Source organism: Fusarium falciforme, chromosome 3 (genome assembly GCF_026873545.1).
Source record: "Fusarium falciforme chromosome 3, complete sequence".
Classification (NCBI taxonomy): domain Eukaryota; kingdom Fungi; phylum Ascomycota; class Sordariomycetes; order Hypocreales; family Nectriaceae; genus Fusarium; species Fusarium falciforme.
In genome coordinates this window covers 2,512,331-2,527,065 of record NC_070546.1, presented here as the reverse complement: position 1 = coordinate 2,527,065, position 14,735 = coordinate 2,512,331, and the positions used below count along the sequence as shown (strand labels likewise).

The window sequence follows — 14,735 nt, the reverse complement described above, 5'->3', positions numbered from 1 at the left end:
AATGGCTGTCATGAGCTTCAGCCGTGTTAGACGAGCCACAGCAGCCCACAACCTCTGGAACGTGAATTACAAGGCATTCTGATACTCTTCAAAATGAGATGTGACCTGGATGTCCCCTTCAGCCACAATCAGATGCCTTCTGCACCACACCAGGCTGTTCGGTCCAACTTGGTCAAGCAATACATCCAGTCCATCCCTCAAAGCTCTTCATCTAACCACAAACACAAGCCCACCACCGCAAACTTTATGCCAAATCTCAGCTGTGGCAGGATGAAACGAGGCACATAAGTGTATTTTGGGCTTCAAGACACCTCGAGACAATGTTTGATCAGCATTCGCTGGATCACCTCCTGTAGTGACTTCCCCTCAGCTTAGTCATTCGCCAACGCCGCCAAGCTGAACCCCTTCAAAAGGGGTCAGACAACTTCATCCCTTAAGATTCCAGTTCCTGTCGGATGACTTCATTGTCCGAATCCTTGGTGCTTCCGAGAAAACATTTTCCTGTGTGGCAATACTTGACACGGAAGACTCTCTTTGTTTCCGAATGGATGTTTGAGAAAAACTGCGCGAAGAGTTTCGCACAGTATCTCCCTCCACCATCCGGTTACTTGTCAGCTCACTTGCACCCCATATTCATGGATGCTCATAGAAGTCTTGAGCAGAGAGAATGGCATTTTCTTTCATCTACCTAGTGGGTCCGGTGAGAATGTTCTTGTTCGTTTGATGGCCAGATCCTTGTTTGTCTTCCCCTGTCAAGACCCAGTGGTGATCATGATGAATCTGGACCGTTGCATCTCTTCAGCTCTTGTGCAACCATCTTCAACTTCAAGCCCAGGCCGGTCACTCACGGTGATGATTCGGATACAGATATCGAGTCAAGGCTCTAGCAGACATGGCGCATCTATCGAGTCCTCGACGATGCACCGTCTCCCTGCCTACCGGAGGCCGACAGCGGCATTCAATGAATCTCTCCATTGGCCATGACCCTCGAAACTGGAATGCATCACGATGCCTCGATGCAACAAGGACCCCTCCTTGTCGGTTCTCGCCAGGTATCGTCATCCAATCTTTCTCCACCGGCAGCTCGGGTCGAGCACTGTCAAACTGGCAGGTGCAGCTGCACGCCAGTGGCATATGCAAGTCAAATGCCAGCAACGTCGCCTCCCTTCAATCTGCACCTTGTACCCAGCCTCGCCAAACACTGTAAACATTGCATCCATTGCATTCCTTGTCCGACAAGTTCGATCCCATCGGCCGGCCCTCACTCAGTCTTTCGCCCCGTTCGTTTCACACGCTCATTCACTCACCAACTCACTCACGCTCGTTTCTCCCGTAGCCGCGTGGGCTCTCGGTTCTTCAGCCACTCGTTCTCACCCGCCCAATACATTCGTTTCATTTCTCGTCTTCTCTTCTGTTTCCCTCTCTTAATCGCCCCTCTCCTACCTAATCCTCCTGCTCGTCGCATCTGTTGTTTGTTGTTTGTCTTTTCTGCACCGAGAGATATTCGGCCTGCTCCAACCTCGGCCTCGTTCCTAGTTCCCTAGACAAACTCACGCTTCCTCTCTGTTTCTCTTCACGCACTTGAACAAGCCTTGATCTTCTTCAGGCTTTGGCAATATTATGTTCTGATCTACACTCAGCAGCCACGGCGATCATCATGGCCGAGACGATGGTTTCTACCGTTCGCTCGCCTCTCTCCGAGGCTTCGAACCGCATCAACTCTTCCTATCACGCCCAAGAGTCCCACCGCTACAAGCCTCGTTACGATCAATCCGAGGCAAACAATGCTCCTCGCTCAGGCTACAGTCATCCTGCCGCCTACTTTTCTGGTCGGCCACCTCCACCACAGGCCCAGGCTCAGGCTCAGACTCAGACTCAGCGTAACGGCCCAACCACAAAGGCTCCGGAAACCCTCAAACCTCCCCAAGATATGGAAGATCAGCGACGACACTCAGCAGCATCCTACGACTCTTCAGGCAGCGGCCGTAGCAAAAAGAACTACAAGACACATATCGGCCCGTGGCAGTTGGGCAAGACGCTGGGAAAGGGGTCATCTGCACGTGTACGACTCTGCCGCCATACTGTCACCAACCAGCTAGCTGCCGTCAAGATTGTCAACCGTCGCATGGCCTACCTCGTCCAAGACAGCAGCTTAGCAGCCCTAAGCAAGTGGGACAGCAGTCTTCCCGATCAGATCGACGGCGAGATGCGTGTTCCTATGGCTATTGAGCGCGAGGTGGCCATCCTCAAGCTCATCGAACACCCCAACATCATGAAGCTCTACGACATCTGGGAAAACCGTTCAGAAGTGTAGGTGCTCTCGGCAAGGTGCTAGCATCCCCTGATACTAACATTCTCAGGTATCTCATCCTAGAGTACATCGACCAAGGAGATTTATTCACCTTTATCAACCTGAAGGGAAGATTGAGTGAAGAGGTTTCGGTCTACTTCTTTCGCCAGATGATCAGCGCCATCTCGTACTGCCACTCGTTCAACATCTGCCATCGAGACCTTAAGCCCGAGAACATTTTGATCAGTGCCGACCTCCAGATCAAGATTGCAGATTTCGGCATGGCTGCCCTCCACCAAACCGACACCCACCAACTCGCCACGGCTTGTGGTAGCCCTCACTACGCAGCACCCGAACTCCTCAAGAACAGACAGTACCGTGGAGATAGGGCAGACATTTGGAGCATGGGCGTCATTCTCTATGCCATGCTCTCTGCCACCCTCCCCTTTGACGATCCCGACCTTCGCGTCATGATGAACAGGACGAAAAAGGGACAGTATGAGATGCCGGGTTTCTTGAGTCCCGAGGCAGAGGACCTCATCCGGTGTATGCTGCAGGTCAACCCTGACCGACGCATCACCCTCAAGGAAATTTGGCGTCACCCTTTGGTTCAGAAGTATGCATATCTCGATAAACTCGGAGACCTCAACGAACAGTTGCCCGACACACGTAAAGGGTTCCAGTACAACCCGGTACCAGCCAAGGATGTGGATTCCCAGCTCCTCCGCCAGCTGCGATCCATGTGGCACATGTTCAGTGAGAGCGATCTCAAGCTGAAGTTGACATGCGATGAGTAAGTGTTTACCGCCATCCGTTGGGTTAGAGTCTCGTTGCCTAACGTTCCCAGACCTAATGATCAGAAAGCCTTCTACTGGTTGCTGCACAACTACCGAGAGAAGCAACTGGAAGACTTCAAGCCCGAGTTGGCTCATTCCATGAGTGACTACCACCACATGAAGCCCAGCGTATGGAAGAAGCGTGTGTCCACCCGCCAATTTTCTCAGCCGCGCAGCAATGGTCACGGGCGTTCCATATCGCGGTTCACCGTCATCTCGAATGCCGCCGAACCAGAGTCTGGAGCCGGTTATGGGCCACCTCAAGAGGGTGCTGTGCTACACTCCAGTCAGTCAAGGACCAGCATCCACCGGCATTCTCAGACAGGTTCCTACGCCAGCCAGGCCTCGAGGCTTCGAAGTGGTTCAAGTGCACGTCGTGGGCGGATGGCTTCGGCCCGGAACTCCACTACAGGTCGTCTTCAGTCTTCCCGGGGCTCAATGTCGTCTCTCCACAGCAGCCGACAGGGAACTCCCATCTCACGCAGCCTGCGACACAAACGAGGTGTCGACTTTACCCATGTGCGAAAGCGGTCGACCTCGACCACCAGGAACCGTAACGTCGCCACGCCGCCATACGTGACTGAGCAAGGATCGACCTACCAACTAGAGATGGTTCGATCACAGACGCCAGAAGTTCCAAGCCTGCCCAGTGGCATGTTACCCAAGCCGACACGCCAGCCAGATCCTGAAGCCACCCCTCGGGCTAGTATTGAGGCCGCAATTGGATCGAGATATGCGTCAGAGATCTTCAAGGAAGAGCTGCGGCATTTCAGTAGCAACATTGCCAAAGATTGCGATGAGGCTTTCAAGAGTTCACTCATCGAAGAGGACTCCATCGCCGGTTCTCTCACTGAGCCAGACCGGACTCACTACGAGTCGACACCATTCTCATTGACGATCGAGACTCCAGCTGACTCAATCACGGAGCTGGACGATGTGAACAAGTCTTACAGTACTCGCCCGCTACCCCCTCTGCCCTCCCCGATGGACGAATACGATGGCAGTTCGCTAGCACCAACGCCCATGGGATCTCGCCCGACTACAGGGGACTCGCACCTTGAGGAGCTGCGAGCAGACCAAGTCAAGGTGGCACAACCAGTCGTGCTTACCAGACATGCCGAGCGACGGGTTGTCTCAGCACCGACTTACTCTCAGAGACACAAGAAGTCGGCCGGTCTGCCATCAATCAACGAGGCTGGGGCTTCCAATGACAAAGCTCGTATCGTGTCAGCGCCTCCACACACTCCAACCAGGAACGGAGGCCATAAGAATCGCGGCATGGAATACCTGAGCAGAGTCGAAAATAGCATCCGTGTCGTGCACTCGCCAAGCGAGCAGAGCCCCGTCAAGATTCCCGAGCCGCTCAACGTGCGGAAAAAGAAGACGCCTGAGGAAGGACAAGAACAATATCAAGCCCTCAACCAGAACCACGGTGGAGAACTTACTGCTCCACACAGCTCGGGGAGCGATGGCCCAGCAACGACAACGCTTCTGGAGCCCTCGTCGTACGATGTCCAAGTGGTGATGAAGAAGAAGAAGTCGTCTTGGTTCAAGAGGTCTTCCAAAGTCGGGTCAGAACATAGCCGGGAGTCAGCGGAATGGCAGGATTGCAACTCGTACATGACCACTAGCGACGGCAAACGAAGCGATTCAACCTCGACTGAAGCTCCTACCAAGAAGAAGACATTCAGCTTCACCTTCTGGAAGAGCAATAAACAGAGAGACTCAATCATGTCTATCGGTGGTGAGTCATGCCTCGAGTTGACGGAACAACAGCGGATTGATGATCTAACTTTGGTAAAAGGACCCGATGACAAAGAACCCTCAACTACGGATGTACTTGCCGTGAGCAATGAAATCAACCAGTTCAAGGCACCTCAGCCCAAATGGCACGAATCCGGCTCTGGACCGGTGCGGAATATCGAGGTGAAGCAGAATTGGCTGGCACGACTATTCAGAGTCAAGCCAGCCACGAGCCACCTTTGCATGGCCATCTCGAGAAAGCGAGCACGACAAGAGGTTACTATCCTCCTGCGGGAGTGGCGCAAGTATGGTATTCGAGGCATCCAGGTGGACAAGCAACGAAACATTGTCTTTGCACGGGTTGCGGCTAAGAACTGTAAGTGTGGCGGAGGACAAGACGGTGACGGATGTAGAAGCTAATGTGATGGATGCAGATCTCAACCTCAAGGAAGTGTCATTCGCTGCCGAGGTGATGATGGTAATTGAGCACGGTAAGAAGCAACCGCTCAGCATCATCCGATTTACCCAAGAGCGAGGAGCGGCCAGCAGCTTCCACAGGGTTGTGGACACTATGGGACTGATCTTTGAGACTCGGGGCCTGCTTGTTGCGGACAGGAACAAGCAAAAGATGATGATCAAGACGCTCAACTCAGGAAGTTAGGTTGTGGTGAACCAAGCTCACCGTGTCCATTCGACAACAAGAAGCGAAGTGAAAGAGATGAGGCGTGTCAAGATTCTGACCGACATGCCTTGTCAGTATCATCAGTCTGTCAGAGAATTGTATTCACTAAGGAATCATGTACAGGGTGCTGTCGGAGTTGGATGTATGAGACGATTGCTCTTTTTTCGGTTTGGGTTCTGGTTCGGGGTCTGGAGTGGAAAGGCATGTCTTACACGGTCGGTTCTGAGGAGGCGAATAGTGCTTGAAGGGGCAGAGGGAGTCGGCAGAGTCAAAAGCAGATGCAACAGAGGCGGCTTGGGGATAGAGAGCAGCATGTCTTATTACTTGGCTCGTTGGCCTACCTCGGGTTCAAGGTCTGGACTGGTTTATTTCTCAACAGTTGATAGTTAGTTAATTCTGCCACGGCTTTAGAGAGCACGAGGTTCTATCTGATAGGAAGGGAAGCATTTAATTGAGCATTTGCAGTCTAGTTGGTTAATGCGGCCGGTGTGGTTGGCATGATGCTGTCGGAGGTTCTGTATGAGGAATGTTGAAGCGACACTAGGCTCATGCCATGACATTCAACTTCTGATTGGCCTTTGGCTGCATGCAAGAGGCGCCCATGATGCTCACGACACGAACAAGGGCGTGGTATTTGTGGATACTCTGTGTTAGTTATCTCAACCACTTACACCATCTGGGCTGGTGTTTAATACCTATATAACTGCAAAGGGGCAGACTCGTCCTCCTTGGCATTGCATCTTAAATGACATTCTCATGACAGTACTAAATACGCAGTGACAAGGATTGATCCTAATCCATTTATTCTTCCACTTGAACCCTTCATCAGCCATGGCCAAACTCAACCTCGTCGAGGCCTCAATTGAAGAACTTCAAGATGCCCTGCAGTCCGGCTCCTTGACGAGCGTCGACCTAGTCGCGCGGTACCTCGCACGAATTAGCACCTATGACTGTCGCGGCCTTGCCTTGAACTCTATCCCCATACTTAACAACGACATCTTTGAGGAGGCTGCCCGGTCTGACGACAGGCGTGCTTCAGGCACTCCCATTGGCGCCCTTGAGGGCATCCCCTTTACAGTCAAGGACAGCTACAAGGTCAAAGGCATGACGGCTGCCGCAGGGTCTCCGGCTTTCAAAAACCTCGTCGCCAACGAAGATGCCTTTCTTGTTCAGGTCATCCGGGAGGCGGGCGGCGTTCTAGTCGGCCGCACCAATATGCCGGCTGTAGCATGCGGCGGCATGCAGAGAGGCATCTACGGCCGGGCCGAGAACCCTTACAACCCAGAATATCTAGCCGCAGCTTTTGCCTCGGGATCGTCCAATGGTTCAGCCGTCTCTGTAGCTGCTTCCTTTGCGGCATTTGGTATGGGCGGCGAGACCGTCTCGTCAGGCAGATCCCCCGCGTCTAACAACGCCCTCATCGCTTATACGCCGTCGAGGGGGTTCTTGTCTATCCGGGGTACATGGCCTCTGTATCCGACTTGCGATGTTCCTATACCTCACACGAGGACCATGAGGGATCTGCTCTGCTTGCTTGATGTCATTGCGGCTGTTGATCCCGTGGCTGAGGGTGACTTTTGGCGCGAGCAGACCATGGTCGAGGTGCAGAAGCCCTGGCTGGACAAACCGAGCAGCTTCAAGGAGATCTCAGCGTCCAAATCTCTGGCTGGCCTTCGAATTGCGGTCCCTGAGATCTTCCTAGGAGGTCCTCCGCCAAAGGGGGCACGGCCGGTAGACGTGAGCCCAGAAACCATCAAGCTCTGGGAACAGGCTAGAAAGGAGCTCGAAGGCCTAGGGGCCGAGATGGTTTCCGTTGCAGACTTTCCAGCCATGACGGCGTACGAAAACGATCATCTACTTCCCGAGGGCTGCCCTAGACGCCCTGGGGGGTGGAACGCGATGGAGAGGAGCGCCATGATTTCTCACGCCTGGAACGACTTCTTAAAGGGTTTCAAAAACGACAAGATTTCTGACCTCTCCTCTATTGATCCCTTGACCATCTACCCAGATTATCTACGAACAGCGCCAGAGATGAAACACTTTGAGCACGCCAACGCAATCCAGTATCACAAACTAGTCGAATACGCCAAGAGCACCACCTTCTGGGAGATTCCGGGTCTAACAGAAGCCGTTAAAGCTCTGGAAGGCATGCGCAAATGCCTCCTCGAAGACTGGCTGACAGACCTCGGTTGCGACTGCGTCGTCTTCCCAGCAGCCGGCGACGTAGGGCCCGCGGACGCAGACTCCAGCTTTGAGGGCGCGAAGCTGGCGTGGCGGAACGGGGTCTACTATAGCAATGGCAACCGGGCGATGCGACACCTCGGGATACCCTCAGTCTCGGTGCCCATGGGTGTCATGTCGGAAAAGGACGTTCCCATGAACCTCACCTTTGCTGGTCGAGCCTATGACGATGTCAAATTGCTCAAGTGGGCTAATGCATTCGAGGCTAAGACGAGACATCGTGTCGCTCCTCGACACACACCTGCTCTTGATTCTGATACTGTCATGTTATCGAGTCAGGGGTTGTCTATAGCTGCGCGTCCGGAGTTGAGAATCGCCACTTTGGAGGCCATTCCCGAATCCGACGGCGAGACGTTACAAGCCAAGGTCTCAGGTCTTGTGATTGTTGAGGACGCAACAGCAGTCGATCCTCAGCTGGAGATCACTGTTGACTCTGTTTCGGTGTCTCCCAAGGACATATCCATCAAGCAGCTGTCTGAAGCTGCGGAGGGCCAAGTGAAATACTCCTTCACTGCCCATACCACAACACCAAAGCCGGTTGAAAGACACGGGTTGGAGAGGACACATGCCCCGGTGGCTCGTGACAAGACAATGTGTGTGGTGGTGGCCAGGTCAGTTCCAGGAGGACGGCCAACTGGTTGGCTTGGGTTAGTTTGACAGCTATAAATGGCACTTTATCAACGTCAGTTTACGAGTCATAAGGTTGTTGATCAATGGTGCATCTCAACAAGCAACCCCACAAAGAAATCGTTCCACTCCAGCACTATCTTGGGCCCTAACGTACCCCGTGGGGAATCATAGGGCCCTAGACTGAGACAGGCAGGTTCTTCACGTAGACTAGGAGGCTCCATAAGATGCTTTTTGAATGGTTGTTGATGATTCTGGCTCGATTTCATTGCAGCTATGGAAGGGCATATTCCACCTTTATCCTCTCATCGGTGTGCTTTTTGGCCGTGTATCGATTGCCGCCCTTGATTCAACTAACCCCGTCATTACTTCTATCCTTAGTTGGAGATGCCAATGACACCGCAAGCAGGTCGGGGACCAGCGTTGCCAGTCTTGAGGGACTCCTCGTTGCCACCCTTGCCGAGATCGTCGGTGCCGGCGTGGACAACGACGGTTCGCTAACAGCCTGTCAGTCATGCTCGAGGGGAACAGGGGTATATATATCTTACGCCGATGATGCTGTGGGGGCCGATCAGCTTGACCAGGGAGTCGGTGGTAGAGCCCTTGGCGTTGCCCTGGGCATCGGTCTCGATGTTGCCGAGATCGCCAACGTGGCGGGCCTCGTCGGTGGGAGCACCGTGGGTCTTCTGGTGAGGGTTGAAGTGAGGGCCGGCAGAGGTGCAGCCGTTGGTGTTGTCACCAAAGGTGTGGATGTGAAAGCCCCGCTTGGCGTTGGGGTCGTTGCCGGTGATGTCCCAGGTGATGGTGGTAGGGGCAGACTCGGACTCCTGCTCGAAGATGACGGTGCCCGAGACCTTGGAGTCACCACGGATAACGCTGACTGTGAAGTGCCAATGTTAGCGAGTTGCTGATGCAATGTGATGCAAGGCGCGAGATGGATAGGCCAGACAGGTGCCCTCCATGACCATGCGGCAAGCCATCAAGGTCCAGAGAGCCCATCAAGGGACTCGCCGAGTCGTCAATCATCCCTTCTGGAAGCCTTCCAGCATCCATAGATAGGGCTGAGCCGAACCATCAGGGTAGAGGTGCCGTTTCGGGGTGACATTCGTCATCCCGTTGGACGACTTGACTCGACGAGAAAACCCGCTCAAACCAGCTCGAACCCCCTCCTTTGCTCGCAGCCCGCAGCGATCGATCTCGCGTCTATAAAAAGGGAACCATGTCCTCTTGATGCACACTTACCAGCCTTGACCATTTTGACTGATTTTTTTTGGTTTTTGATGGGGATTGGGTATCTGGTTTGTTGTTTGTTTGGATGAAGCTGTCCAGGAATGAAGCAGAGAGGGTTCGAGAGGGGCAGGATCAAGTCTTGAAGAGGGGACCTCGGAGTGGAATTGCACAAAAGTCCGAGGGCGAACTCTGCTCCCTCCTCAACTCGGCCTTCGCTACTTCTCGCTCAGGGAGGGTTCCAATGTTCCAATGACCGTCCCTCAATGGACTCTGGCCCCTCCAATGCCAGCCAATCCCCCTACGACATGACAGAGCTCCTCGCAAGCTGTTTGGGCATCACTGGGAGCTCGCGATGCCGAGGTGGGGTAGATAGCAGAGGCAGCCCCGCCTTCGTCACCCATCGTCATTCTTAGGTGCTGACAAATGAATTGCGTCATTGTCAGCGTCTCAGCGCTTCAGCGCTTACAGTGTAGCACAGAGCCGATCTTCGGAGCTGTTTTTTTCGACCCAGTGTTGCTCTTGAAGGGGTTCAGATATGTAAAGAATTGCCAGAAACCACGGTTGAAAGTATTGGCCATCTCAATTGGAGTCAGTCATGTTGGCTTGTAGCTTGCTACAGTTCATGCTCACACGTGCCTTCGACAAGAGCTCCAGGCAAGCTGTGAGCTTGAGAAGGATCAGTCTGTGGGGTGCTATTCTATGTTTTCATTGGCCGAAAGCTCCTGCCGTTTCTGTCTGAAACTTTCCAGGTTGAAGGTTCGAATCCTGCCTCGACAACGAGGATATTTTGTCAAAAGGACGGTAGCAGGGGAGCCAACTTGCATGGCTGTGTCGGGGATGCAACACCATGCGTAACATTGAATGTCACAGGAGGTGTATGAAAGCGTCAGCAAGCAAGTGTCACATGCCAAGTGTCGCTTGAGCAATCAAGAGTTTGTCAAACTCATGAACAACTTCACGTATCCAATCTTACATTCAACATCATGATTCCATTACAAGTAAAGCGCCAAGCAACCTTGCTTCTCTCTTGCTTTCTTGTTTGGCTTGTCTTGGACTCTATTCTACGGTATTTCGAATCAATAAGTACGGCAACTACAACATGAGCGCCATGTTGAGCTTCTTAGACATCACGCTTGGTTTTGAGATGGCAAACATACGGATAAAGGTGAGAGGTCAGATTCCTTGTGTAATTAACTAGTTCCGAGACTTGCCCAAGTTCCGTTCGGATATAGACGGCCGGCCGGCCTTGAACGGATGGACATGGGCGGATAGTAAAGGCCAGACAACTCTCAGTAAAGAACTGCGATGTTCATGGTCTGCGGCGATGTCGATGCAAAGGTCGGATCCGAGGCGGCGATACTCCGGGGTCTGTCTTCGGAGGAATCCCCCGAAAATGGCGGCAATTGAAGCTGCCTCGGCTTCTTGGTTCGGCAGATCGGATGCTCTGCCGGCGCTTGGGTCCGGAGGTACGTACCCTCACCGAGATCTGACCTTGGCTGCCGAAATGTCAAACTTGGGACTTGATGGCCCGCTTGACCAACTGTCTACATTCCGTTTAAAGGCAGTGTTCTTGCAGTATGTGTAAAATCCTTTCGATTGCACATGTGGAAAAACAGTTGGAAGTTTGAAATGTGTTGCATCGCCCAGAGAAGAAGCAGCAGAGACAAATATCCAGTACAACAAAAAGGTTCGGAGGAAAAGGCCGAACCCCAACGCGGCTCAGCCGAAGCCGTCGATAAGCATGCGAGAGAGAGCCGCCAATGCTTCCCTAGACGGAAGCAGATGCTACATTGTCAGGAACAGGCAAAGTACGTAACCGGAGCCGAGGTCTGGGTCTGGGGCATCTGAGATGGAGTGTCGAAAGAATCAACCATGATGCAGCGCAGCGCAGACCTTCTCGGCCTTCGTCCGAGCTTGGGCCAGTTGAAACCAGCCAACTTCTTTCCCAGGGTTCTCCCAAGCTGCCTGGGGAACGGGTTTTGGTGTTGGAGAGGCGGGCAATTACCCCAAGTGTACAATATCTTGGGAAAGGATACATGGTCATGAAGGGAGTGGTGTACTGGAGGCAATGTACCCATCCGCCACATCAGGTACCATGACACCTTCCTCTGTGAGGTTTGCTCTGTGTGGCACCTGCAGCTGCGGCACTCGACGCCCCCAGCTGCGGCTTCCCCCCTGTGTGTCCACTAAAAACCCACATGGGAACTGCCCGCAGCGCACATGCTTCTCCCTCTCGCCCAACCTCCGTCATTCGTTCTCCGCAGCTTCTGCTCACCTTGAACCGTTTTAGCGTCAGGCCCTCTCTTTTTCCTTACCTCGATGCTGAGATCTTTGCTCCATCCACCCGAGCCAGGCCGATGGCTACCGAGCAAAGGCACGGACGATGGCCGTGAGGAATTGGCTACGCCTCTACCATGGACGAAGCGGTTCCAGATGAAGTAGAGGCTTTGTATTGCAATGCTCTGACAGTTGAGAATGACAAGACAGTTGGCATGGACGGTCATGGACCAGCAAGTCTGTGCAATTGATAAACCGACGTCTCGATCCTATCTACAAGAACCTTCACCTTGACATCCAAGACCGGCCATAGTCAGTCTCGGCCTTGCATGGGCGGCTGATTCCCGCGCACACCCTCCTGCGTCCTGGGGCCGTGCTTGGCTTGACCTGTCGCCGCTCGCTCGTGGGGAAACGTTTTGGGGTTGGATTCCGGATCCCTTCTTGGTTTCCCTTCCCCAGGCCCGACGAGCGCCCGTGACTCGGGGGCGCCCTGCCTTCTCGGTCGTAGTCCGAGGCCCATTTACGCCTTTAGGAATTTGATGTGCGGCAGAGCCAACTGCTACTGCTACGCTTCGCTTCAGTTCAGACTTTCTATATAATAGCCTGGTCCCGAGGAGCCTGTCGTCGCAATTCCTCCTTCTCTTACTTCAGACCTCTTTGACTCCATCACCTCTGGCTGCCCATCACCTTCAGCCAAAGCTTGCATTATACCCCCTTGACACAACGACTACTGCATCTCATCTCGTCTCGTCTTGACAGAGTTTGCCCGGTTACCGACAGAGAACTCCTCCTCCCATTGGCATTTCATAGCCGGAGCCCGCGTCATATCCTGATCGCCGACACGTGAAAGTCTATATATACAAGAGACTTCCACCCCTCCTACCACCTCATCCTCTCATCCAATACCAATCTCAGCAATCACAATGGCTTCCACCGATTCCATCCTCCAGGGCGTCTCCGTCCTCGGCAAGGTCGACGATATCCACCGCAAGATCCTCACCCCCGAGGCCCTCGCCTTCCTCGCCCTCCTGCACCGCTCCTTCAACGACCGACGCAAGGCCCTCCTCGAGCGCCGTAAGGTCCGCCAGGCCGAGCTTGACCGGGGTGTTCTGCCCGACTTCCTCCCCGAGACCAAGCACATCCGTGAGAACCCCACATGGAAGGGAGCTCCCCCGGCCCCGGGTCTGGTCGACCGCCGCGTCGAGATCACCGGCCCCACCGACCGCAAGATGGTCGTTAACGCCTTGAACGCCGACGTCTACACTTACATGGCCGATTTCGAGGGTAAGTTTTAACTGTCTTTTTATCCTCTGCATTCAATTGGGTGCCATTGGTTCCATTGCAATGTCTCTGCTTATGCCGAGGTTGCAATCTCTCGGGGATTCATCTCCGCCAGAGCGAACCATCATGACTTGGGGAAAATGACATCACATGCAAGCAAATCCATCGGATCCGCTAACATGGGCCCCGTCTCCAGATTCCAGCGCCCCCACATGGGACAACATGATCAACGGCCAGGTCAACCTCTACGATGCCAACCGTCGTCAGGTCGACTTCAAGCAGGGCCCCAAGGAGTACAAGCTCCGCACCGACCGCAAGCTCCCTACCCTCATTGTCCGTCCTCGTGGCTGGCATCTCGAGGAGAAGCATCTCACCGTTGATGGCGAGCCCATCTCTGGTTCCCTCTTCGACTTTGGTCTCTACTTCTTCCACAATGCTATCGAGACCCAGCGCCAGGGCTTCGGTCCTTACTTCTACCTCCCCAAGATGGAGAGCCACCTCGAGGCCCGTCTCTGGAACGACGCCTTCAACCTTGCCCAGGACTACATTGGCATCCCCCGCGGCATCATCCGTGGTACCGTCCTGATCGAGACCATCCTTGCTGCCTTTGAGATGGACGAGATCATCTACGAGCTCCGCGACCACAGCTCTGGTCTCAACTGCGGTCGATGGGATTACATCTTCAGCGTCATCAAGAAGTTCCGCAACAACGCCAACTTTGTCCTCCCCGACCGATCCGCCGTCACCATGACTGTCCCCTTCATGGACGCCTACGTCAAGCTCCTCATCCAGACCTGCCACAAGCGTGGTGTCCATGCCATGGGTGGCATGGCTGCTCAGATCCCCATCAAGAACGACCCTGCCGCCAACGACAAGGCCATGGAGGGTGTCCGCGCCGACAAGCTCCGCGAGGTCCGCGCTGGTCACGACGGTACCTGGGTTGCCCACCCTGCTCTCGCCAGCATCGCCACCGAGATCTTCAACAAGCACATGCCTACTCCTAACCAGCACTTTGTGCGACGTGAGGATGTCACCATTGGCCAGAACGATCTGCTCAACATGAACGTTCCCGGTACCATCACCGAGGAGGGTATCAAGAAGAACCTCCACATCGGTCTTGGCTACATGGAGGCCTGGATCCGAGGTGTCGGCTGTGTTCCCATCAACTTCCTCATGGAGGACGCCGCTACCGCCGAGGTCTCCCGAAGCCAGCTTTGGCAATGGGTCAAGCACGGCGTCACCACCGCCGAGGGCAAGCGTGTCGACAAGGCTTACGCCCTGAAGCTGCTCAAGGAGTCTGCCGACCAGCTCGCTGCCGCCGGCCCCAAGGGCAACAAGTACCACCTCGCTGCTCAGTACTTCTCTGGCCAGGTCACTGGCGAGGACTACGCCGACTTCCTCACTACGTAAGTTTATCCCACTCAACAGAATGCCACACAGATCAGATTGCTAACAATGATCCAGTCTCCTGTACAATGAGATCACCCAGGCTGGTCCCCCCAGCCCTGCTTCCAAGCTGTAAATGGAT

The 14,735-nt window shown here is 54.1% G+C and overlaps 4 protein-coding genes across 4 annotated transcripts; 3 read left to right on the top strand and 1 right to left on the bottom strand.

Moving 5' to 3' along the window:
• Window positions 1-1,657: 1,657 nt before the first annotated feature.
• NCS54_00407700 (Non-specific serine/threonine protein kinase) lies at window positions 1,658-5,530 on the top strand (the record flags this gene model as incomplete). Its single annotated transcript, XM_053149626.1, has 5 exons — window positions 1,658-2,310; window positions 2,361-3,083; window positions 3,138-4,870; window positions 4,931-5,245; window positions 5,304-5,530. 5 exons carry the CDS (start codon window positions 1,658-1,660, stop codon window positions 5,528-5,530), a joined length of 3,651 nt encoding a protein of 1,216 aa, XP_053005601.1.
• An 852-nt stretch (window positions 5,531-6,382) lies between these two features.
• On the top strand, window positions 6,383-8,449 carry NCS54_00407600 (Amidase domain-containing protein; the record flags this gene model as incomplete). The annotated part of the gene is made up of 1 exon (XM_053149625.1): window positions 6,383-8,449. The coding sequence occupies one exon, from the start codon at window positions 6,383-6,385 to the stop codon at window positions 8,447-8,449; it is 2,067 nt and encodes a 688-aa protein (XP_053005600.1).
• A 347-nt stretch (window positions 8,450-8,796) lies between these two features.
• NCS54_00407500 (Superoxide dismutase) lies at window positions 8,797-9,674 on the bottom strand (the record flags this gene model as incomplete). Its single annotated transcript, XM_053149624.1, has 3 exons — window positions 8,797-8,916; window positions 8,968-9,299; window positions 9,662-9,674. 3 exons carry the CDS (start codon window positions 9,672-9,674, stop codon window positions 8,797-8,799), a joined length of 465 nt encoding a protein of 154 aa, XP_053005599.1.
• Window positions 9,675-12,849: 3,175 nt separating this feature from the next.
• Window positions 12,850-14,729, top strand: NCS54_00407400 (Malate synthase; the record flags this gene model as incomplete). The annotated part of the gene is made up of 3 exons (XM_053149623.1): window positions 12,850-13,210; window positions 13,404-14,613; window positions 14,672-14,729. 3 exons carry the CDS (start codon window positions 12,850-12,852, stop codon window positions 14,727-14,729), a joined length of 1,629 nt encoding a protein of 542 aa, XP_053005598.1.
• Window positions 14,730-14,735: the final 6 nt, after the last annotated feature.